Here is a 23,536-nt window from a genome sequence, read left to right on the forward strand (position 1 = left end):
TGTCTTGAGGAATCAAAATTTTTGTAACAATCATAAAATTAGAAAAGGGACAAAGTCAGTGCCATTTTAGGTGGATTTCAGTAAAGCATTTGATTTTGTGCTACAAATTCTTACTTCAAAAATCATTTCAGATTGGTTTGGACAGTAACATGTGGCTCAAGAATTCACAAAGAGCATATACAGTACAGATAACCATGATTTAAGAAAGTATCTAATGGCATATGCACAGACAGGTATTCGGTCACTTCTTAGGTAGAATTAGTGTCCAATTAATAATCAGCACATTAATATGTACACAGATTCTGCTGAACAGAGGGGAGTTCTCAACACCAACCAGAAATAAGCCTATTGTTAGAGAAACTGATAGAATTCAGAGAAATAACCCAAGAGTGATGAGAGGCTAGAAGCATTCATTTGCTAAGAAAAAAAAAAAAAATCAAAGGTAAATGCACACATCTTGATTAAAAGGGTGACTGGCGGGGCATGAGGGGAAGAGGATATAAGATAATCCATAAATATCTGAAGATTGAAATACCAGAGAAAGGATTTCAGTGCGATGAGCATAGCCAGAAAGAACTGGAGAAAGTTAAATAGAAAATTTAGTGTGAATATTACAAAAGACTTCCTGATCGTGAAGTAGGAGACTATGAAATGGTTTCCAAAGGAAGTAGCAGAACTCCTTTCATTGCTTGGGACACTGAAACCTACGCTAGGAACGTGTGCTGTGAGGACAATGCTGCATCAGCAGGGATGACCTAATAGGACTCTTCCAATTCTTGTGTTCAGATTTTAAGACGCTAAGGATAGGGCAGCAAGGGAACCCAAGGCAGAGAACAACTCTGATGAGTATCAGAATGCTCAAAGGTGCTTTAGAAGGAATTCTGCATATAGATGCACCAAAAATGAAGCACTGCAGAAGAGAGAATCAGGTCAAGAGCAACTAAATGATGTTTCCCAATATGCTCATCTTGCTTTCCTCTCACCCCCCTTTTAAAAACTCATCCCAGCCTGCATAATTACATAGAATAGTGCAAAGCTGTCTCTGATTAGGCTTTGAGCTGGCTAAAGTTAAGGAAGGGACCCAGATTCAGCCCTAACTGCATTCTCTTACATCTGAAGAGTTTGCTGGCATAACCGTCCTGTTTTCAATTCTGTAAGCATCCGAACATTAAAGTGACTAGCATTTTGGTGATTTAAGCCCGTCTTATGAGATGTCATCTTGGACTTATCAGTCGAACCCAGAGGCAAGACTCATGGGTGACATAATCCTGATGTCACACCCTATTGTGCAAAGCCCCAGCCAGCAATGGGATAGAAAATCTCAGGTTTCCTTAGTGCTGGGATGCATAACAAACACATCTGGATTCAATCTGCAGAGCCCTCACTGTGAAAGCCACAGTAACTATCATGCCTGAAGAGAAAGCCATCACAAAGAGCTAGTAACCATTAATGAGGAACAGTGAGCTAATGGTAATAAAGTTACTTCAAAGCTTTCCATGGTTTTTAGTTTGGGCAAACTAGGTTTACATCTAAACACAGACAGAACTCTTACATAAAGAGCTCACAGCTGCCTAATCACTTCAAGAGCTGAAAATTACACTGCAGGCTGGAGAAATCTGAGCTTCAGTGATTGTACCCCCCACCTCCAATGCACGGTACTGGTGGCTGATGTAAAAACTAAACACTAATTATGCCTCCAACACATGGTATACTCGGTTTCCTTAGTGGAATCAGGATTGTTACTTACACAGGAAACTCAGCTGGTTAAGCACACATGTAAAAATGTTGCAAGTGGTGGCATATTAGTATTTCTTTCTGGTAACACCCAGAATGCACTAAGTATTTTCATTCAACAAGTCTCCCCATAGGCTTTACAACAGAGCAGTGCCTTTAGGAAGAAGGCACAGCCATGTATGTGTGAAAAGCTGACCAAGTAGATTCACAGGGGCTGGCAATGTTCCCTCTAATTTTTTACATTCATGTGCAGAATGAATTTTGTTATGTGCGCCAATATGGAGGTGATGTGTGGCCAAGGGGTTTGGAATGTGGGAGGGGGCTCAGGGCTGGGGGTGGGTGGGTGAGGGCTCTGGAGTGGAGCCGGGGATGAGGGATTTGGGGTGCAGGCTTCCCCGAGGCTGTGGCGGGGAGAAAGGACTCCCCCCAGCCCTCTCTCACTGCAGCAGCCCAGGGCTGGGGGAGAGGCACCTCTCCCCGCCTGCGCGGCCCTTCATAGCCTGCCGCGCAGCTTAAAAGGGAATTTAGACTGGCACCATCAGTAGAACAAAGTGGGTGTAGAGAAGCGGGATAAGATAAATGTGTATGAGAAGCAGTTCTGAGGATGTTTACAAGAAACTTGAACATGATGTGACACTGATGGAGAAGCCAGCGTAGAGATTTAGAGAGAGAAGCTGATGCACAAGGAGAACAAACAACAAGGAGAACTATTATTTGACTTCAGCAAATGAAGTCTGTACAATACAAAGTGATTAAAAACTATAGGCAAAAAGACATTGACACGGTTGACTCTGAAAAGAACAGGGTAAGATATCACCTTACCTAGGTCAATGGGATTTCATTGTTGTTTCTGACCAACAATCACCTCAATCCATCTACTAGAAGTCTTATATCTATGTATAGTCATATGCATAGGGGAACTTGGTTGTAACACTTCTTCCTCAAGCTGGAAGGACAAGAGTGGTGGACACTTCACTTAGGCCACGTCTACTATACTGAGAGCCTCTGTAAATCCATGAATTAAGATCTCTATGGCAGCAGTACCATCAGCAGCACTGTTAATACAAATTGAATGCTTGAATAACTTACTCCATTTTGGACACTAACCAAGTCTGCAATTCAACAGGATAGTGGGCGCAATGAAGTGTTACTCAGCCAGTGCATTTTCAGAAATGAGATGATTAAGACTATGAGAACACTTTGTGATCTTTCAAGTTGTCACAGACAAGGACTTAATAAATCCTATTTAACCCAAGAAAGACCAAAGAGGTTCCCTAAAATGGAATGTCAACGTTTAAATTTCTCCCATGTTTAGGGTGACTAGATAGCAACTAAGAAAAAATGGGACGGGGGTGCGGGGTAAAAGGTGCCTAGAGAAGAAAAAAAGTCCCAAAAAACAGGACTGTCCCTTTAAAAACAGGACATCTGGTACCCTACCCATGTTACTGAACTAGCCAAAGACTGCCAAGACTCATCTACCTGAAATCATTTTCTAAAAAAATCCAGACAAGAGGCATCTTTCCACAGGGAAGTCTATTTCAATTCACTTCAGAAGCCTCTTCTTCTTAACAATAAGGGATGATTAGATTATAAAGCACTGATTATCTCCAACCCTAAACAAAAGAACATGGAATGTAAAATAGTTACATTTATCCAGACTCACTGGTCCTCATTATGCTTTGATTTCAATCAATTGCACATATGCCCGTTAAGTTAAGGGCAATAAATTACAACCACGTGTTTGAAGGAATATTCTTCTCAGTGTGGGAAGTGGAGAGGCAAGGATTTAACCGAATTGGGTAAAATGTTAGATTGCATATGGGAGTAATAAACTAATGAACAAAAGGATATTAGGACATCAGCTTTAGGCACTATAAGTGTTAAATCTGGAAGCAAGAGATCAAAATTAAAGTTACCATTTCGGCAAAAGGTCTGCATTTCTGTGAAATACAACTAATAATCTTAAAACCATATATGAAATGTATCTGCTAGGGATTGAATTAATACCAAGTTTACTTCTTCTGACTCAAGTTGAATTCACTTCTGGTCTCCACAAGTGTTAACCCAACCCTGCCTGCCCAGCAAAGTGTTCTCCCGCCCCCGCCACACACTTAGTTTCTCCCAGACTTTATAGATTTGTGAAATTAAGGTGCACCAACAACTATCTGAAGATTCCTGCGAGAATTTAAATTAAAATCAAATGGAAGGAACAGGGTAAGGTCATAATTGGCAAGGAGAGAGGAGTTTAGCATGGCTGAATGAAGTAATGATATGCAGTTATGAAGGATTAAATAGGAATAAGAAGGCTTACTGACAGAAAAACTGGGAGACTGTTTCACAACAAGGGATATGGGGCAATCCGTGGAATTATTTAAAACTAGATTGGACAGGGCACCAGGTATACATGGTAATGAACAATTCTGCAGTGGCTACATAGACTGAAGATACTAGCAGCCTAGTAGTATCTTAATGCTCAAGTTTCTACTATTCTAAGCAATTCTATATGATTTTGTAATACAAGCTTCACCCAACATGTTTTCAGATTAAAGTGCTGACATCAAATGAATTGCCAATAAGTAGTCTAGGGAAGACCAAAATTTAAGACTCTGACACTAGTGAACAAATATGAATAGATTATCTAACAGATTATTTATATAAAGCCCTAACACTGTTTTCCTGAATCACCCCCTCTTAGCCATTCCCAAACAGGATCACCACTTGCTACATAGGTTCTGATGGTTCATTCATGTAGGTGACTTGTTCCCCACCTGCAGATAAGGGGTTAGAACAGTATTCTAGAGGATCTAAGGTGTAGGCTGAGCAGTGCTGGTGCAGAGAACCCCAGGAGCAGCCAATTCTTTGAACAAAGTCTGAGCTGAACTTCATGCAGTATTATTGTTAATTTAAATTAATAAAAACCAAACCCCAGGAAAAGGGAGAGTCTGAACTCTACATTATGTTGCCTGTATTTGAAAAAACAGGTTGGGAATAGAACCTGCTCACAAAAAACACTCAATTCTTCAAGAGATGGATATATTTCTCTTCCACCCCAAGAAATGACATTGGAATAATCTGTCCAAAATCTTTTAAAACCAGAAAATGAAGCATTTGCCATATGGAATGAACTCTGAGAACCAAGGGCTTAGCATTACTTTGGGCCTGGTCAAGAAGAGCTTTGCTTTTATCCAACCTATTATTCTTGTCTGCAATCTCCCAGACTGACTGGTCTGTAGTCAAGCCTATTACATTGTCTGACAGCAATAATTCCAGACAACTGCTTACTAATGAGACAACGTCAAAGTCAGATTATTTAAAGATGACAGATCTAATTCAGAATTCAAATTCAGAAAGCCCTAAGAGAAGACAATATGGTTCCCAATTTTAAAATATTATTCAACATCAGAGAGAGAGCTCTACAAGATTCTTCTAACCCAGGGATCGGCAACCTTTGACACGCGGCTCGCCAGGGTAAGAACCCTGGTGGACCGGGCCGGTTTGTTTACCTGCCTCGTCCGCAGGTTCAGCCGATCGTGGCTCCCACTGGCCGCGGTTTGCCACTCCAGGCCAATGAGGGCTGCGGGAAGTGACGGCCAGCACATCCCTCGGCCCGCGCCACTTCCCGCAGACACCATTGGCCTAGAACGGTGAACCGCAGCCAGTGGGAGCCGCGATCGGCCGAACCTGTGGACGTGGCAGGTAAACAAACCGGCCCGGTCCACCAGGGTGCTTGCCTTGGGGGGCCGCGTGCCAAAGGTTGCCGATCCCTGTTCTAACCTCCGCTTCCTGGTATGCTAGCAGCATCTCTGGTGGGATTTGCAATATAAATTGTTTTGCTGTTTTAAGTTATCTACACAATTGATCTCTGTTGCCATGATGAAGTGCATTGCAGCATCTTACTGTCATTGGGGGCTCTGACCAATGACCAAACAACTTCTGTTACCTTGAGAACGGTGAGCAAGAGGTACCAACAACTAATCAACCAAGGAAAGTGCTGGAGTTAAGATAAAGCAACAAAGCCCCAAAGTGCTTGTGCAAACCCCAAGATGAACCCTCACTATGGAAGACATTTAACTGCCTGGGGAATATATACTAGAGCCTGGAGTTCTCATTAAAATTCTTCTCTCCATTTTTTTTTCTTTTTTTTTTTTTTTTTTAAAAACAGCAGAAATTATACTTGCTGTTTAAATTTTATATTAGCTGTTGGTAACATGTCTGTTACCCCTCTGGCATAAACATAACAGCACAACTGTTTCAGGCTTCACTTTCAAGTATTGCATATAAAATATCCTCTAAACTGGAGGAAGAGGGAGATGTTTACACTTAGCCTGTTGAATGACTGTTGCAATACACTCAGCATGTATTGCTGATACACTGGGGATGTTAGAGCATCTGCTCTAACAACCCCAGAGGCATTACTGTCATCAAGGAAGTTCTGGGGTTCCCTTCTCCTTCATCTGCAATGCAGAAGACAGGCATAACAATGCAAGCAACGGCAAGGTGCCTTCAGAGGTGTGGCTTTTTTAAGTTTGCCACACAAAGTGTGGCTAAAAGTTGTATCACTTCAACGAAGAACCTATCTGTTCAATGTGACTGACATTCTGAAGTGGTGAAAATGAGTTTCTAGAGTATCATTCAGAAGCGTTTTTGTATATTTCCTGCAAAGTGAAAAGGGTTACTAAGATGTGGTTCCTTTAGAGCATGAATTCCTCTTCCCCCCCCCCCCCCCCCAAGAGAGGCTGTGTCACTTCAATATAAGACCGCTCTAAGACAGTCAGCAGCCTACTCAGTTTTCTAGGTTCACACACAATAATTCCAAACCTGGTTTGAGACATTTTACAGCGCTGGGAGGTGTCTGGCTTTTACTGGGAATTTATAACCACACTGGTCCAGTGTATTGGAATTGCTGCACCATTCAGGCCTTGACCAGTGCCACAAAAAAGCACTGCCAAACCAGAGGGATCAGTGACACCTTTAGTCAGGCACTTCAAGAATCAGAGCTACTTCTGGTTTTCTCATGGACGTGCAGCATTTTTTTCCCCAGCTATAGCAGACCATCAGAACTGCATCATTGCAACTATCATATTGCTTTCCCCTTTCAGCTCTCCCCACACTTAAATTCCCACGATTTCAGCAGCTGTTACAGTGGTAACTGCTAGAGTCAGAAGCAATATTTATTCTATCTGAAAGCTTGAAATCCCCAGTTTTCCAGTAGTATGTATTGTTCACATCAGCTGCTAAAGTCATATGCAACTGAAGAAAGACAAGAGGCTGTTTTTTAAAAAGCTCCAGTCAATCTTCCATGACTAGGAACATGTGGGCAGTACTGTTTGGTGGCCAGCAGGATCCGTGAACACCGATCAAAAATATTAATTTTTAGTTATGCATTTTTTAAAGTCAGAGCAATCGTGGATTGCCAACATCCAAACCCAGCTGTGTGTTTAAGGAAAATTCAGACTCAAGGACTACTGTAAGAAACTACCTATGCTGTTCACATCGCTCCATGCCTGCTTCAGCTAAAAAAAATAAAATTAAAAAATAAAAATTAAAAAAAATTCCAATGTCAGGCATAATGAACATTTACAATTGTCATGTTTCCCGGTCCCTGTTTGAAAATTCTCCCTAAGCATAAAGGAATTTTAGGATAATTCAGGAAAATAGAAGCCATACTTTTCTTCCTTCAGTGCACTTCAAAAGAAACCTGATGAGGTTCAACAAGGACAAGTGCAGAGTCCTGCACCTAGGACGGAAGAATCCCATGCACTGCTACAGACTAGGGACCGAATGGCTAGGTAGCAGTTCTGCAGAAAAGGACCTAGGGGTCACAGTGGACGAGAAGCTGGATATGAGTCAACAGTGTGCTCTTGTTGCCAAGAAGGCTAACGGCATTTTGGGCTGAATAAGTAGGGGCATTGCCAGCAGATCGAGGGACGTGATCGTTCCCCTTTATTCGACATTGGTGAGGCCTCATCTGGAGTACTGTGTCCAGTTTTGGGCCCCACACTACAAGAAGGATGTGGAAAAATTGGAAAGAGTCCAGCGGAGGGCAACAAAAATGATTAGGGGTCTGGAGCGCGTGACTTATGAGGAGAGGCTGAGGGAACTGGGATTGTTTAGTCTCCAGAAGAGAAGAATGAGGGGGGATTTGATAGCCTTCAACTACCTGAAGGGGGGTTCCAAAGAGGATGGAACTCGGCTGTTCTCAATGGTGGCAGATGACAGAACAAGGAGCAATGGTCTCAAGTTGCAGTGGGGGAGGTCTAGGTTGGATATTAGGAAACACTATTTCACTAGGAGGGTAGTGAAGCACTGGAATGCGTTACCTAGGGAGGTGGTGGAGTCTCCTTCCTTGGAGGTTTTTAAGGCCCGGCTTGACAAAGCCCTGGCTGGGATGATTTAGTTGGGAATTGGTCCTGCTTTGAGCAGGGGGTTGGACTAGATGACTTCCTGAGGTCCCTTCCAACCCTGATATTCTACGATTCTGAGATGATCATAAAGTTCCAAAGAGTCCTGCCCTCATAGCCACTCTTATTTAGTCTGACTGCTCTACATGTCAATGTGTAGTGTCTCAGTCATTTCTGACTGATGACATAAGAAAGAAGTCTGCGTAAGGAATGCCTCACACATCCCCTTTAATAACGCAGCCTCTCTAAAAGTTGGCCTGCCAAACTGAAAGATTAACTCTGAATGCAATTTCCTTTTATCAATTTTTTTTATTTCTGTAGATTATTATGTACTACACTCCAAACCTGTTGCAGCATGGTTCACCTAAATATTAAAGAAATCTGTGTTGCTTCCTGCAGATTAAACTTGTTTTGAAAGGTAGTAAATCCATCTGATGAGACGGGTACAATTAGAACCACCTTAGTTCCACAGACCAATTCATTTTGATCTCTTTAGGACCTGGTCAGTGACTAGAGACTTCTCTTTGCTGGAAAAAGATGGGGATTCTATTCTCAGTGGATTGCTAGAGTCCTTAAATATTGCTGTAAGTAATTAACAGCATCTATTTTCAACAATATGAAAGCAAGTTGTGACTGTTAACATCAAGTTAAACGTAGTAATAAAACTAGACATGCAGTTACAATTTTAACCTTGGCTGCTAGGATGCATGGCTGAAGTACCTTCACCAACTCAAGCAGTAAAATTCTTGAAGTTTTTTTTTTTTATTAAATATACAAGAAGAGAAATGTGGTTAGTTATTCCCAATTTCATGAGCACACTGAATACTCCCTGTTAAAGAGCATGAGTGGCCTCAGTTTCCCCATATGAATGATGGGCATAACACACTGTGATGTATACTTAAATCCAGTACTAGCTAGTCAAAATGTAACAGCTGTGTTATATCATATTATTTTCCAAGTGTGAATATGATTGGGTGTCACTGCATTTAACCAGCAGCACTGCAATATGCAATGGAACTAGCTAACTAAAATGATTAGATGAATCAGTGGGGATAATTGCAAGCATCCAATAATGAGAGCTATTTAGACTCGATAATCTATGTTTAAAATAACTAAAAACATTCTCCTCCCTTCAAACAAAACTACAGGGGGCAGAGATACATTTTCTGTGCAATGTCATTCCAACAGAAAAATTAATTCAAAGACTTTGGTATCACAAATTACTCCAGTTATGCTCTCAGAGTCCTCTTGATGAATAAAGAGAGCTCGATAGGTCCCACTTGCCTAAACAGCACCGTACGCACATTGGTATATACCAGATACAGCATAATAAGTGCAGACTTTTATGATCTTGCATTTGAACTGAGTATAGTCTCGGCCTACATAGTGTATTACAGGAAGTACAGGTAGCAATGTCTACAGTTAAGGCTTCCCAGTACTTCCCATTATAAGACCCTATTTTCACTTGCCAATAATGTACCAAACTAACCTTTCTGGCTGAAGTTTCACATGCAAAGTGGTTTGTCTCAGGCAGATATTGTTTATTTTAAGTTGGGGGGGGGGGGGGGAGGAATGGTTTAGCCATTTCCAAGAACAAAATTAGGGAAAAATACATGGCTTTATCCACATTTAAAAAATGTTTGCAACCAAGATTTAATATCTTGCCAGATAAACATTTATAGCAGGTCAGATGAACAAAAGAAAGGAAGTGGTCAAGAACTAAAAATCTTTACTTTTTGCCTGCATTTGTTAGTGCCTGAGTAGTCTAAGTATTAACCATGGTAAGTAACTACATCTAAGGCTGTGTTTTTAATCACTAGCTTCTAGTAACACATGCATAAGCCATTGAGATTTGCTCACATGCTTTTTATAGTAGTTAGAAATCTCCAATAATACAGCATTTATATTTCAGTCTACTATATGTGTGTGAACTGTGAAATTAATAGAATTACTATTTACATCCCAGCAGTGACTAAGAGACTAAGGACTATACAAACCCCTTGCTAAATCTGATAATAAATCAAGCCCTATGATGAAAGAGGAGTTAAAAACCCAGTCCAGCCTCAGCTTTCAAAAAAGTTATTCAGTAAGGATTTAGAAATGTTGCCACTAAAAGCTTAGAGAGAGATTGTCAATTTACTAGTGCTAAACTGTCCCCCGACAATAGTTTTTCTAAATATGATCGGTTAATTCCCACTTTCCAGGCACGTGGAATGGAAAGTAATGGAGAATTAACCAGTTTAGCCTGCTGGAGTCCAGAAAACAGGGCATTCTACTTGGTTTCAAAGTTTTTAATGGAATTCTGTCTCTACTGGTGTGAAAAATAGCACCTGACTGTTTGGAAAGATACAAGTCTTACTGAAAAAAGCGACAGAGTCCTGTGGCACCTTATAGACTAACAGACGTATTGGAGCATAAGCTTTCGTGGGTATGGAGCATAAGCTTTTGTGGGTATTCACCCACGAAAGCATATGCTCCAATACGTCTGTTAGTCTATAGGGTGCCACAGGACTCTGTCGCTTTTTACAGATCCAGACTAACACGGCTCCCCCTCTGATACAAATCTTACTGAATGATCCTTGCACTAACAGCGAAGTTAAAATAAACCACACAACTGAATATATTTCAGTACACCTGCAAATATTGTTTACAAGAGGACGTACAAATCACTTCAAGTCTCTTTAAAACTTTACTCTCTGCTGTTGAGATTGTTTTCTTTCAGAGGACTCAGTTTTGGAGGGCTGGGAGAAAGAGGAAGAACAGATGGCTTAAGACTGAACTGGTCAAGACAAATAAGAACACAGGTCATTCCAGGGCAGGACTGCAGTTAGAAAAAGAAATGCAGGTGTGCCAGGAATGAATTCTGCCCCTGTATCCCCTTCAGAGCTTGGCTTCAGTATCAGTTGACTTGTTTGATCACTCCTTACTCTACTAATGTTACAAATGGATAAAGTATATCAACAGTCAATAAGCCTTTGTGTGCCCTTCTACCTTCAATACACACTGCAAGCCACTCTCAAAGGCTGCTAGTGAATGTATTTCCTAGACTCAAGATATGTGAATGACGGAAGCAAAGAAAGCAGAGGGTTCTACATGGTAGAATTGACCTACAAGTCTCTGTACTGGTCAAAGGCATTGTTGGCTTCCACCTCCAGCTTGCGCAGGCGAGCGGATGGCATGGCACCGTCTTCTAGAGCAGGATCGTATTTGTTACTCCATGGTGATCTGTGGGGAGGCAAGGGGGGAAAAAAAAGAAACTTAGACAATCAAGGCAACTCTGAAAGGCTTTGAGAAGTGTAGGCTCAAACCACAGAGGTTTGAACTTGCAACAAGAACTATTAATCTGTCAAAATTGGATCATAAACAGCCATTTCTGAACATTAATGGCAAGGGGACTCAGATTCCTAAAACTTGTTTATAGCTTCTAACTTTCCCTATGGATCACCTCTTATCTTTGTGTTACCAGTATAGGTGCAGTCATGTTTGCTGCTTGGTTTGTTTTTTCCCCCCAAGTATGAGTAATTTTCAGTAGTGGCTCTTTGGAATTGGGGGGGAGGGGGTTCCTTAATGGTGGAAGCCACTGAAGCTTTAGCCATTAAAACTGCTTACTTGAAAGATTTTGTATCCAGTTAGACTGGGTAGTTTATTTGGGAGTTTTTGTACACCATGAGATTTGTCAGGTTTTGAGCCAATACTATATAGCCTACAAATAAGATTCAAGTTCTCTTCCACTAACTGGTTTTATAAAACACACTACTACTTTTGTGCAACCATCAGGAAAACATTTAAACAGTATGCAAGAATTAACAGGATTTGTAAAACTGCAGGTTTTTTAATGAATTTCTGCAGGTGGCAGAGATTGCGTGCTCTCAGTGAAATACTTGGTATTAAAGGGTTGATGGAGCCTTGTGCCTGCCTCTGAGAATTTTAGAATTCCCATTTTATAAGCCCACATTCTCCTTTGCATTTCCCCTGTGAACAACCAACCTGCATATAATCATTGCTAGTTTAAAAAGGTATCCCTAGCCTTTGCAAAGGTGCTTTTTAAAATGCTCCAGTCTGCTAACACACATCAGGTGTAATGTAGTCCATACGCCAGGGCCTTTTCCTTCGGTAACCGCCATTTGTTATTAATTTCTCTAAGAGGTGTCTAGCTTGACATCTATTTAACGCAAAGCACAAAGAATAGTCTGTTTCCGTCTGGCCTTGCTTCCACCACATTTCATTCCCCTCCTACTCCTCTCTGCTGGATTTGGCTCAACAGGTGAGACACTAGGAAGAGTCAAGCCATTGTGTCACATCCAGCCACAGGAAGACTTTTCAGGCAGCAATTTCCCATTTTAAAAAAAGAAAACTCAATTGGTTTAGTGAATGTTACAAGACTGTATTACTTGTTTAACAGAGAATTCTGTCAAGTCAGAAAGATTCACACACAAAACAAGGGTTCCCCACCCCCGAAAGTGCAGGCTTGGCGGCATTCATAAGTGAAACAGTACAAATATACACATAAGACAGTACAAATATAGATCTAAAATCTCAAACCAGACAGCATGAGAGAGCTGCAGACAGGACATCAGCCTCTATCACGCACCCTCTGAGGAATGAATAAAATAGAACTTGCACCCTGTGCAAACTGCAAGTATCCCATACAGTCTGCAGCATTCATACAACATATGTGCTATTTATGTTCATAGTTGCAGCCTCTGTTCCTAAATGCTTTCCCCCCCCCCCCCCCATCTTTTTTTAAGCACATGAGTCCTGAAAACTAAGTTGTGTTTCTGCAATTCCAGATGACATTTTGCTACTCCTCCAGGTGAAAGGGAACCAGTGAGCAGGAAACAAACCTGTGTTGACCAGAAGTGCCCTTGCAGCCCCCTCCTCTCCAATAATCAATTATGCATTACTTAACAGGGACACTGAACACCTTTTCCCATCAATAGTTGTTTTGCCCTTCATAACAGACTGGATCAAATATTCCAGCTTCCAAGTCAATTGTTTATTGGGTGAAAAAGAGGTCAGGTGATCACCTGTGAAGTGGACAAATGTTTTACTAGGACCAGCTGTGAGAATTAGGTCCTCAGAGCCCTAAGAACATGTGGAAAGCAGCTATTGCAGAAGTGAACATGGTAAAATGCTGGCTGACTTATAATCTGAAACCCAACATATTTATAGACTCAATCAAGGAAGGTTAGCGAAATGGGTCTCTGGTGGTGACTTTGTGGGGAGGTTGATCAATTTTTCTTAGGTTATTACTGGGTTATTTGATTTGATCTGGGATAACTGATGGGTCTTTATTTACAAAGGATTATCAAAGGCATCCAAAGAAGTAGGTGGGCATTCTTAAGACACTTTGCTAAAAACACAAATATACTGGGTAAAACTACTAAACAAGATAGCATTTCTGAGTTTGTCTGCTATATACCTCTGAAGAGAAGCATAGTTCTGACATCCAAAAGTTCCAACAGAAGTGAAACATTCCTCAAATCAGCAGAAAGTATCAAAGTGTAAAGGACAACCGTGCTCTGAACAAAATCTAATATGCAATTAACCTATCCAAGCTGGTTCTGATGGCTACTCCTTCAGTTTTTATAAGAAGTTTCCTTACCACACCAACTATTTACACAAAATGTACAGTTATTCCAAACAAAAACCCAACCATCTAATCTTCAGGCTACAAAACCTGGAACTATGTACTTAACATACCACCTCTTTCATTCACATACAGAATGTTCTTACTATGGTGTCTCCCAGCATTTTGACTTCCGTATTCCCAACATTTATTAAACATACTGATTAATCTAGCTTTAATGTAGCAACAATATACAATGGCACAGAAGTGATGCACCCATTCCAACTCTTGCTTCAGATGGCACATGACAGCATTTCCTTGGTCTTTTTCTTTATAATCTTAGAAGTGCTCAGTTTGGGATCCAAATTTTATGCATGCATCAATCTATTTTATCAAATGCCAACTGCAACCATATTGTCTAATATATTCAGAGCCCTTTAAGCTGGCAAGAGGAAACACACAAGGCTGCCTATCCCCTATTATAAACACTGGCCTCTGAACTCATGGCCATCCCCATTTCCATCACCTAATCTATTGCAGGAGTCAAAATTGGAAACGTGAAGTTTTACTTTTGCTGGACAACTTGCTAACATACTCAACCTCTCCACCTTGAAGAGATCGAACTCCTTTCTTTTGGGAAGCTGGGTGGTCTTAAAATTAACTGAAAACTGCACCCTTACAAAAACAGACACTAATAAAATATTTTCAGTTATGACGGGCACCTATAGACTTTTTATGTCTGGGGTAATATCAGTAAATCTAAACAATATCTTTAAACACTCCACCACTACTCAACAAAATTCAGACTGACCTGATAAACAACCAGCGTCTCCAGCCTTCATTATGGGGCAATGTTCATTTAGTTAAAATGAACATATCAGCAAGTCTGCTACTTACAAACCTTCCCCATTATAAAAATTCCTGGATCAAGTTATCAAACAATTTTCATGGTGAAACAACCAACCTAGGATTAACTTTAGTAAGTTATAATTATCCAAGGAAGTAAGGGGTCTTGTCCATCCAAATGGAAGCTATGCAGCATAGAATCATAGAAATTTAGGGCTGGAAGGGACCTTGAGAAGCCATCAAGTCTAGCACTGTGCTGTGTCAGAACCAAGAAACCTAAACCATCCTTGGCAAGTGTTTGTCCAACCTGTTTTTTTAAAACCTCTATTGACGGGGATTCCACACCCTCCCTTGGAAGCCTATTCCGGAGTTTAACTACCCTTAGAGTTAGAAAGTCTTTCCCAATACTTAATCTAAGATCTCCCTTGCTGCAAATTAAGCTCACTGCTTCTTGCCCTATCTTCATCCGACATGGAGAACATCTGATCATCATCCTCTGTAACAGCCCTTATCAGATCCCCCTACTCAGTAGCCTTTTCTCAAGACTAAACATGCCTAGTTTTTTAAATCCTTATCAGTCAGGTTTTCTAAACCTTTTATCATTTTTGTTGCTCTCCCCTGGACTCTCTCCAATTTGTCTATATCTCTCAAAGTTTGGTGGCCAGAACTGGACACACTACTCCAGTTGAGGCCTCACGCATGTTGAGTAGAGTGGGACAATTACTTCCCAGGCCCTCCCTGTTGGTCAGAGTCAAGTCTAAAATGGCTGTCCCCCTGGTTACTTACTCCAAAAAAGTTGTCCCTAATACATTTCAAGAACTTATTGGAAATTTTGTGTTTTGACATATTATTAACTACCCAGACAGCTGTTAGAAAAGTAAAGTCCCCCATTACTACCAGGTCTTGTGTTTTGGATATTTCTGTTATTTATTCTAGAAATGCCTCATCCACCTCCACTTCTGATTTGGTTGTGATGGTAGCGGTCTACTATAGACATCATCCCTATTTCTTACCCCATTTATCCTTACTTAGAGAGAGACTCAACTCGTCTGCCTCCCATCTCCTTCTGAACCTCAGAACAAATGTATATATTTTTGATGTAAAAACACACCTCCTCCCTTTACCCTGCCTGTCATTCCTGAACAAGCTATACCCCATTATACCAATATACCAGCCATGAGACTTATCCCACCAAGTCTCTGTGATGCCAATTAAGACATAATATAGTTTATGTACTAATACTTCCAGTTCTTTCTGTTTATTCCCCATACACCCAGCACTTGTGCATAGATATCTACGATGTTGAGCAGACTCCCCCACTGATTTCTCTCTTGTTGCTCCTATGACCCGTTAATAATTTTCCATGTTCCCCTCCACCCTCCCAAACATCTAACCCTCTTTTAAGGTCAACTTTTTCATACTTACAGGTGGGCTTTTGTTACCTGCTCCCTTTGAACCTAATTATATTGTGATATGGGAACAGTATGACTTCAGTTCTAACCTACAGCAAGTATTAGCATGGCAAATGATTGAACAAGATACAATTCCTCCACTTAGATGGAGTTCTTTAACCTGCCTAAAACACGAGTTACCCAATACCGCTAAAAATAATCTGAATTTAACTCTCCTCTTGCAGAGCTGAGGGTCAGAAAGCTCCTAAATCTAAAGAATTGTTTACTCCCACACCTACTACAGGATTTGTTCAATGTCATCCAATAAAAGAAAATGTTTCAAAACCTTTGACCATAAAGGGATTATAACTCTGAATGGATGTTTCAACTTCTTTATCCCCTTCAATCAATTGCAACAACACAATTTTATATACACTCATAATTAAAAATTTGACTAAGGCCAGTGCCAGCTCTTTCATCTCATCCAAGAAACAGAAGCAGTGCCAATACACAAGAAGTCCTAAAGCATTTTATTTCCAAATGTTACATAAGCCTATGGACAAGAGAGACAGACTATGTAAAAATAGGAACGAACAGGAAGAAAAGGCATCAGCACAGAAATATTAGAGGCTGACTTGCTATCATTCATAAGGTCTATATTCAATAGATTCCTATGCTGCAGTATTAATTTGCCCATAGTCTATTTCCCTGCAATCAAAATATGATCAGAACTAACTGTCCAAATTGTAAATCACCTAGCATCACTGTGTCAGAATAACCCATTGTATTCCACATTTCTGGGTCACGATTGAAGATTGCCATTCCTACAAAACAAACTCCCCAACACATTTCATCCCAGCTGTTTGTTGGGTAACACCAAAGATATTTGTGGGTGTCAAAATGATAACATTTTCACTGACAGCAAAAGTGTTTATCCTACATTTGTAGATCTCTGATGCAAAACAAGTTTTTTGGCACCTGGAATTTCTATGCAACATTGTTCACTTAGACTCTCAGCTTTAAGGACTAAACTGGATCAACACATTCCACAGAATGAGGACTGTCCTGCATTTACCTTTATACTTGATTATAAAATATAGCCCTAGAGCGGAGAAGCACCCTAATCTATTATAGATCAATTGTACCTTCTTTCTCGAGATGTTAGCCTGTAACATGAAATCTTGTACATAATGGATTAGCTATTTCATGGCCATTTCCTTCCTGATTCCTAAATACACCTCTACCCCGACATAACAAAAATTCGGATATAACGCGGTTAAAACAGTGGTCTGGGGAGGCGGGGCTGCGTGCTCCGGTGGATCAAAGCAAGGTCAATATAACGCGGTTTCACCTATAACGCGGTAAGATTTTTTGGCTCCCAAGGACAGCGTTATATTGGGGTAGAGGTGTATTCTGTTTATTCTTCATAGATATTAAGGTCCCACTCTTCAAAAGAGGCTTCACCTTTTCAGACCCCTGTGCCACACACAGCCCAATGAGGATTTGTGTGTGACCAAAGCCCCTTGCAAAACAGTAACCATCACTAAGTAGCAGTGGAAGTTATTCATTTCACTCACCTTCCCAGACGAAAAAAATAAAAGGACTACACAAAGATAAGCTAAGATTTACACACTTCACAAATAAATACAAGCAAGAAAAAGCAGCATGCATCTCTGCTTCATTTAAATTTTAAAAGACAGAACAAAATTAATGTTCTGCCTTTCAACATCCTCTTCATTTTGCTTCTGAAGCAGGTAATCTCTGTGCAAGTGTTCCAGTTTTCCTTTAGGTGGGTATGATTTAATTCCAAGTCTTAGATTTCTTTTGCAGACTGCTGGAATGGAATTTTAAGAGAAGCCTATAACTTACATTTTTTCTGGCTAGTAGATCGTGGCATTTTCAACCCATTACAGCTGGAGCCAGCAGTAATTTTATCTAAAAAAATTCATAACCCTACCCAAAATGTTTTTGGTGGAAGAGCACTCAGAACACTTTTAAAAGCTTAAATGGAGGCTATTTGAAGAAAGACAGATGGACGAAAGCACTTAGATTTCAAAAATCAGGCTTCTAATTTCCTTAAGAGAGAATGCTTTTTGTTTCAGCTAACAGGTTTCAAACTGTGCTGTTGGCACCAGCCTCCCCATAAGGATTCCATTTAAGAAAACGATCAAACATACTTAGGATGGAAGAGTGTGGAGAAAGTCAGAGACCTTGAAGTTTTATATCAAAAAAACTCTGCCTTCACGCTCTGGATTCCACTGCCAGTTGATATCCCCCCAGACACCTGTGTCATTGCAGGAGAACGCAAATCAGTGCCTACAAGACTACGTGAATGTGCAGCTGCTACCAGAGTTGACGCACAATAGTATAAGCAAAACAAAAAAACAATCACTAATCCTATCACCACCAAAAGGAGAAGAGACTCTAATTTCCCTCTTGATATCTTATTAAAATTTTATTCACGTAGAATATTGATTAGTTAAAATTACTTTAAAGTCTCAAGGTTTTTCTAAAAATCCATTTATAAAATTTTAATTCCTTGTCTACTCCACTTTAGTTATTTATAAAGGGATCTTTTCAGCAAGGGAGAGAAGCTGAGTAATTATACAGAGAAAATAATGAAGCTCACCTTGCAGAAAGGACTGCCAAATGCACAAATTAAACACACACAAAATAATAGGGAGAAAAATGCTTTTCTCTATTGCCTTTCAGTTACCAAAATCTCAGGTCTTTCAAGTAATTGGAGCAGGTACAATATTGTCACACAAGTGTCATTTTCAAGTGAACTGTGCCCCTTTAATTTTAGGGCTAGTGAAAGATGCTTGGCTGCATCTTGAAGACTGAAGTTCTCTACCCATGGCACAGATGCAGCACAAGAAGCATTGCCAGCTTTCCATATGCCCTGCCAAAATGCATCAGCTCTGATGAGGAAGGACCTCTTGGAGGGAATAGGGAAATGCAGTCTCCATGATCTAATCCCCTTTTACTTTGAGGCTGCCAGAGAAGATGCCAATGTGGCATATGACAGATGTAGCAATTTCCTGCAACATCTTTGGGAGATTTTACTGTACTAATTTTATACACCATTGTGGGCCAGAGATTGCATGTAATTCCTTGGGGAGGTTGACCACAGCTCCTCCAGATGCTAAGAACAGTGGGAGGTGATTAAGCAAATTCACTTAGGTTGTAACATCTCCACAGATGTACCACCACTGGCTCACATATATTAGTTCAAAGTGGATTCTCCAGAGACCAACAGACAAAAAGGACTTTTGGATAAACAGCTAAAGTTTAAACTGACTCAAGGCCTTTTTTCTGATCCAGCAAATGGACAGAACCTTCTATCCAAGGATGAGTGGGGGGCCACGAGCAATCCTTCCTGGGAACGGTTGGAAGGACTCTGGCCTACTGAGGCCCCATAAGATTGACTGATGACCTCTTGTAAGTTTTTGGCATGTGTATAGGAACTTACTGTTTTTATAGGTTTTCTTTGTAATGCCTTTACCTTAAGAAGAAATGTGCTTGCTTATTGTTGTGTGGTAACTTATAATTACTGGCAGTCACATTGTTTATAGCCTTCTAAGAGAAAGCAAAGTGCAGATAACGGCCTGTTTGGGTAGCCCGACTTACTGGGAATAAAACAGTCTGGAAAAGCCCTGGTCAGGAGGAAGACATACACAGGTCTCTGCCCAAGAGAGGAGACAGTTGAGGATCTGTGAGTCTAGAGTGGGTGTCCTTGGTGCACCACAAAGGGGGAATACAGGTGCAGTTGCCCTGAACTGATAGGAACATCTCCTGGAAGCGAGGAGAGACTACAAGCTTGCTTCACTTAGGCCGAACAGGCAGAACATAACCACTTCCAGTCAGCAATCTAGAAACGAAATGCTTCTCTATCCTCCTCTCATGGCTTTTAGTTCTCCCCCTGCCCATACTGACCTCAGCCAGCTTCCTTAGGGTATCTGTTGGGCAAAGGAAATGCAAACATACTCTGGGTACTGACCAACTTGGATACAGAAACCAATTAACATCCTGGAGTTTTTCAAAAGTTTCTAGACCCTCTTTGTGGGCCTGAGCAAATCATCTCTGTTGGAGCAATATCTCAGAACTCCAATGAACACTTCACCTTAAAAGGGTCTTTCTTTCTTGGCTCCCTGTCATACAGGGCATCTAAAGAATTCACTACAATTTATGCAGCCTCTGCAACTCAGACAAGGCTACTTTCACAACTTCGCATCTCATCAGCAATTTCCCAACCCCACTTCCACCCCTCAGCCCCCAGAATGAAAGGGCCTCAATATTTTCTCCATGTCCATCATCTGTAGTAAGGACAATACTTTGCATGTATGTCACATCTTTCATGGCTCTTGAAGTGCTTTTGAAAGACCTAGTATTATAATCAGGGCTGTCCGTAGTGGGGCGCAGGGCCCGGGGTACAAGTGACTAATCCGTCACTTCCGGGACCGACCGCACCAGCCAATCACACTGGCCCGCCGGGCCCCACCAAAGCACGGTGTCCGGAGCGGACGCCCTGATTTGCCGTACCCCAGAGATGGCTCTGATTATAATTCTTTTTAATCCTTTTATAATCCCATAACCTTTTTATGAGTGAATAAACAGACACAGAAATTAATTTATTCAAAGTAGGTCAATCTCAAAACTGGAAGAAAACCTGTGTTTCAAAGTCTCTTACCACCACTAGATATACTGTCCATTCTTGGGAAAGGTCAATTCCCCTTCCCTCCACCCCCACTTCCCCCACCAAAAAAAAAGGGCTGTTTTCTGAAAGTTCATCTTGGAATGGAATTCTTGGACCATTCTAAGCAAGTAAGTGGAAGCCACCACTCCATGTTACTTTTTAAGCAAGGCATGCCTGAACTACTGCAAAACATTTTCAGTTGTCACCACTAAAGAATGTGAGCTGTTACTTTAAAGTAACAATGGAAGCCAGAACCTTGGAATGGAACCTTTCTAATCACAACCCAGAATATATACATACTCAGTGACAGAGGTAAGAGGGCTTTGTTTTGCTAACCTGGGAAAGAAAGATTAATGATGGCCATTACATAGTAGTTTAGTACTCCCATGTAAGAGAGGAGTAAACAGTAGGCAATTTAACATTCACAAAAATGAAAATCTTTGGGACTACGCCACTATTATTACAACCATTAGAAGGAAGTAGGTATTGGATAAAAGGAAACAATTTCAATTTAAGGCTCTGCAAATATTTCTACTGTGATCCTCCAGTCACCGGTTTGTAGTGCTGGCACCATTTACTCTTGGTTGAAATTTAGAGTAGAGGATCTTCATCTGAAAGCATTAAACCAAAATTTAAAGAACAATTGTAAAAAGATCAAAAAACTGAAATGAATGAGGGGAGAACCTGGATCAGTATCGGTTCACAGAACTGGGTATAAGTCATAATCACAAACCCTCCTAAACAAGACAGCTTTCTGCACAATCATTCATAGAAATCCCTCTTCTGCATATTATGAATATCTAAGTAGTTAGTCCACAATGCACATTAGCTGTGGGGAAGAGATATTTTTTAGCAGTATGCCTCTACTAAAAACTTAGGGTGGGATTTTCAAAGTGAGCTATTAATGTTAGGTGCCCAAATCACATTTGTCCCCTTTGAAAATGCCAGTCAAAGTTTCCTTTCTAGTATGGAGGCTCACCTAGAGCTGTACAAATAGAAGATTTTGTTTTGAGTGCCATCATCAATTTCTCCCACTGTCCTCTACTCCAGAGATTTTCCACCCTGGAAACCACAATATATCACCTACAGACAGCATAAATAGTGTCCCTTTAGATGGCCAGCTCTGGTGTTAATCCTCTAAAATACAACTGGATGATAAAAAGTACAGAGCCCAGAGGACTCCCCTTCGCATCCACCCCAATTTAGCAAGATACTTGAACATGTGACCAGCCCCCCGAACTTCAGTGAATCAACTAAGGCCATAGTCTAGATTCCAGTGACTCAGGAGCAATCAACTTAGTGCATCATCTGTGCTAAAATGTGTCTCATTCCTACCACAGTTTGTAGTGGCTCTCCCACTCCCCCCCAAAGATATCAGACTAATGGCAATATTGCCAGGTTCTTGGAAGATTAACTCAGGCTAGGTCTACACTACAGCGGGGGGTCGACCTAAGATACGCAACTTCAGCTACGTGAATAGCGCAGCTGAAGTGGCGTATTTTAGGTAGACTTACCTGGCTGTGAGGACGGCGGCAAGTCGACCGCTGCCGCGCCGCCGTCGACTCCGCTACCGCCTCTTGCCGCGGTGGATTTCCGGAGTCAACGGCAGAGCCATCAGGGATCGATTTTATCGCGTCTTCACTAGACGCGATAAGTCGATCCCCGATAGACCGATTGCTACCCGCCGATCCGGTGGGTAGTGAAGACGTGCCCTCAGTGTCTTCTAGTGCAGAGTAAAGAGGCAGGAGATGTTAGGGGATGATTCTGACACTCTTACTTGTGTTGGACAACACCTTACATGATTCCACTGGTTCTGTTGGGGCTACTTATATAGTAAGGTATTGTCTAACAAAGGTGGCAGAATCAAGCTCTTCATTAGCAAATTGAGGTCAATCTCAGCGCAGCTTTGCTCAAAAACAAGAGGAAGAAGGGAAAGTAACGCTGTCTTTTAGTAATGATTTGCACTGTGATCCTTCCATGAGATCAGCTGCATTCTTGGGATATGAGCTCACCTATATGAGTCTCCATCTCTGTTGTAGTCACACAATAGATAGTCCTTTCCCACCACCTTATCTCGAGCAATCTTCAACGGCTGGTCAACAGAAGACAGGAGATCTTCACAGAGGCTTGGGACCTAATAATAAAAGAAGAGGAGGGGGGCAAACATTAAGATTAAAAAGAGCTGGTTTCTCTATTAATTAGAGATTGTGTGATTTGTGGACAGACTTTTAAACTTGACCACTTAATATCCCACCTCCACACTGTTTAAAAAAAAAAAAAAAAAAAAGCCTAAATTGTTTTCTAAAATCTATTTATTTATTCTGAACCCACCCCAAAAAAGTTGCATTTAGGATTTTTTTCTACCCTATTCCCCCCCGCATAATTTCAGACTTCATTATCCAGCCACTAGTATGGTCTACTAAATTTAAATACATACATTCCCAGTGTTAGTTTCTTGCCAACAAAGACCAGTGAAGAGATTGTTGAGACCTGATGAATAAAGGTAAATATTTATAATGGAGTGGAAACCAGAGAGCTGCTAAGAGAATAAGCTGTCCATGCACTAGGACTTATTTTTCAGAGGCTCCTGCTCTGGGTTGAGTTTAGAATATTTTCCAGGCAGCCTGCCAAACATTAGTATGCTGGCTAATAAAAAAAAATATATCAAAATATATCTGCTACACAGGTAGCTTTTAAATGGATCCATAATCCCAGCTGCCACCCTGTGCTTTATCTGGAGAAAGGAACAAATCATCATCTGAATAGAACATGGCAAAGAGTTTTTGACATACCGCAGGGAAGATGTAATGACATTTTGCAGCACAAAGCTGGTGTAAGCCTCAGCACAAATAAGCGAGCAAGTTCTTTCCCCCGGGTCTCTAGCCATAAAGCAGCAACA

The 23,536-nt window shown here is 41.0% G+C and overlaps 1 protein-coding gene across 1 annotated transcript in view; it reads right to left on the minus strand.

Moving 5' to 3' along the window:
- Positions 1-23,536, minus strand: part of CAPZB (capping actin protein of muscle Z-line subunit beta) — a 111,471-nt gene that overhangs the window by 30,465 nt on the left and 57,470 nt on the right. Inside the window, exons 3-4 of the mRNA XM_065421169.1 lie at positions 22,650-22,771; positions 11,247-11,360 (exon numbers count right to left, since the gene is read on the minus strand). Of these exons, the coding sequence (XP_065277241.1) occupies positions 11,247-11,360; positions 22,650-22,771 (236 nt within the window). The remainder of the gene's footprint in view (positions 1-11,246; positions 11,361-22,649; positions 22,772-23,536) is intronic.

Source organism: Emys orbicularis, chromosome 22, assembly GCF_028017835.1.
Source record: "Emys orbicularis isolate rEmyOrb1 chromosome 22, rEmyOrb1.hap1, whole genome shotgun sequence".
Lineage (NCBI taxonomy): Eukaryota > Metazoa > Chordata > Testudines > Emydidae > Emys > Emys orbicularis.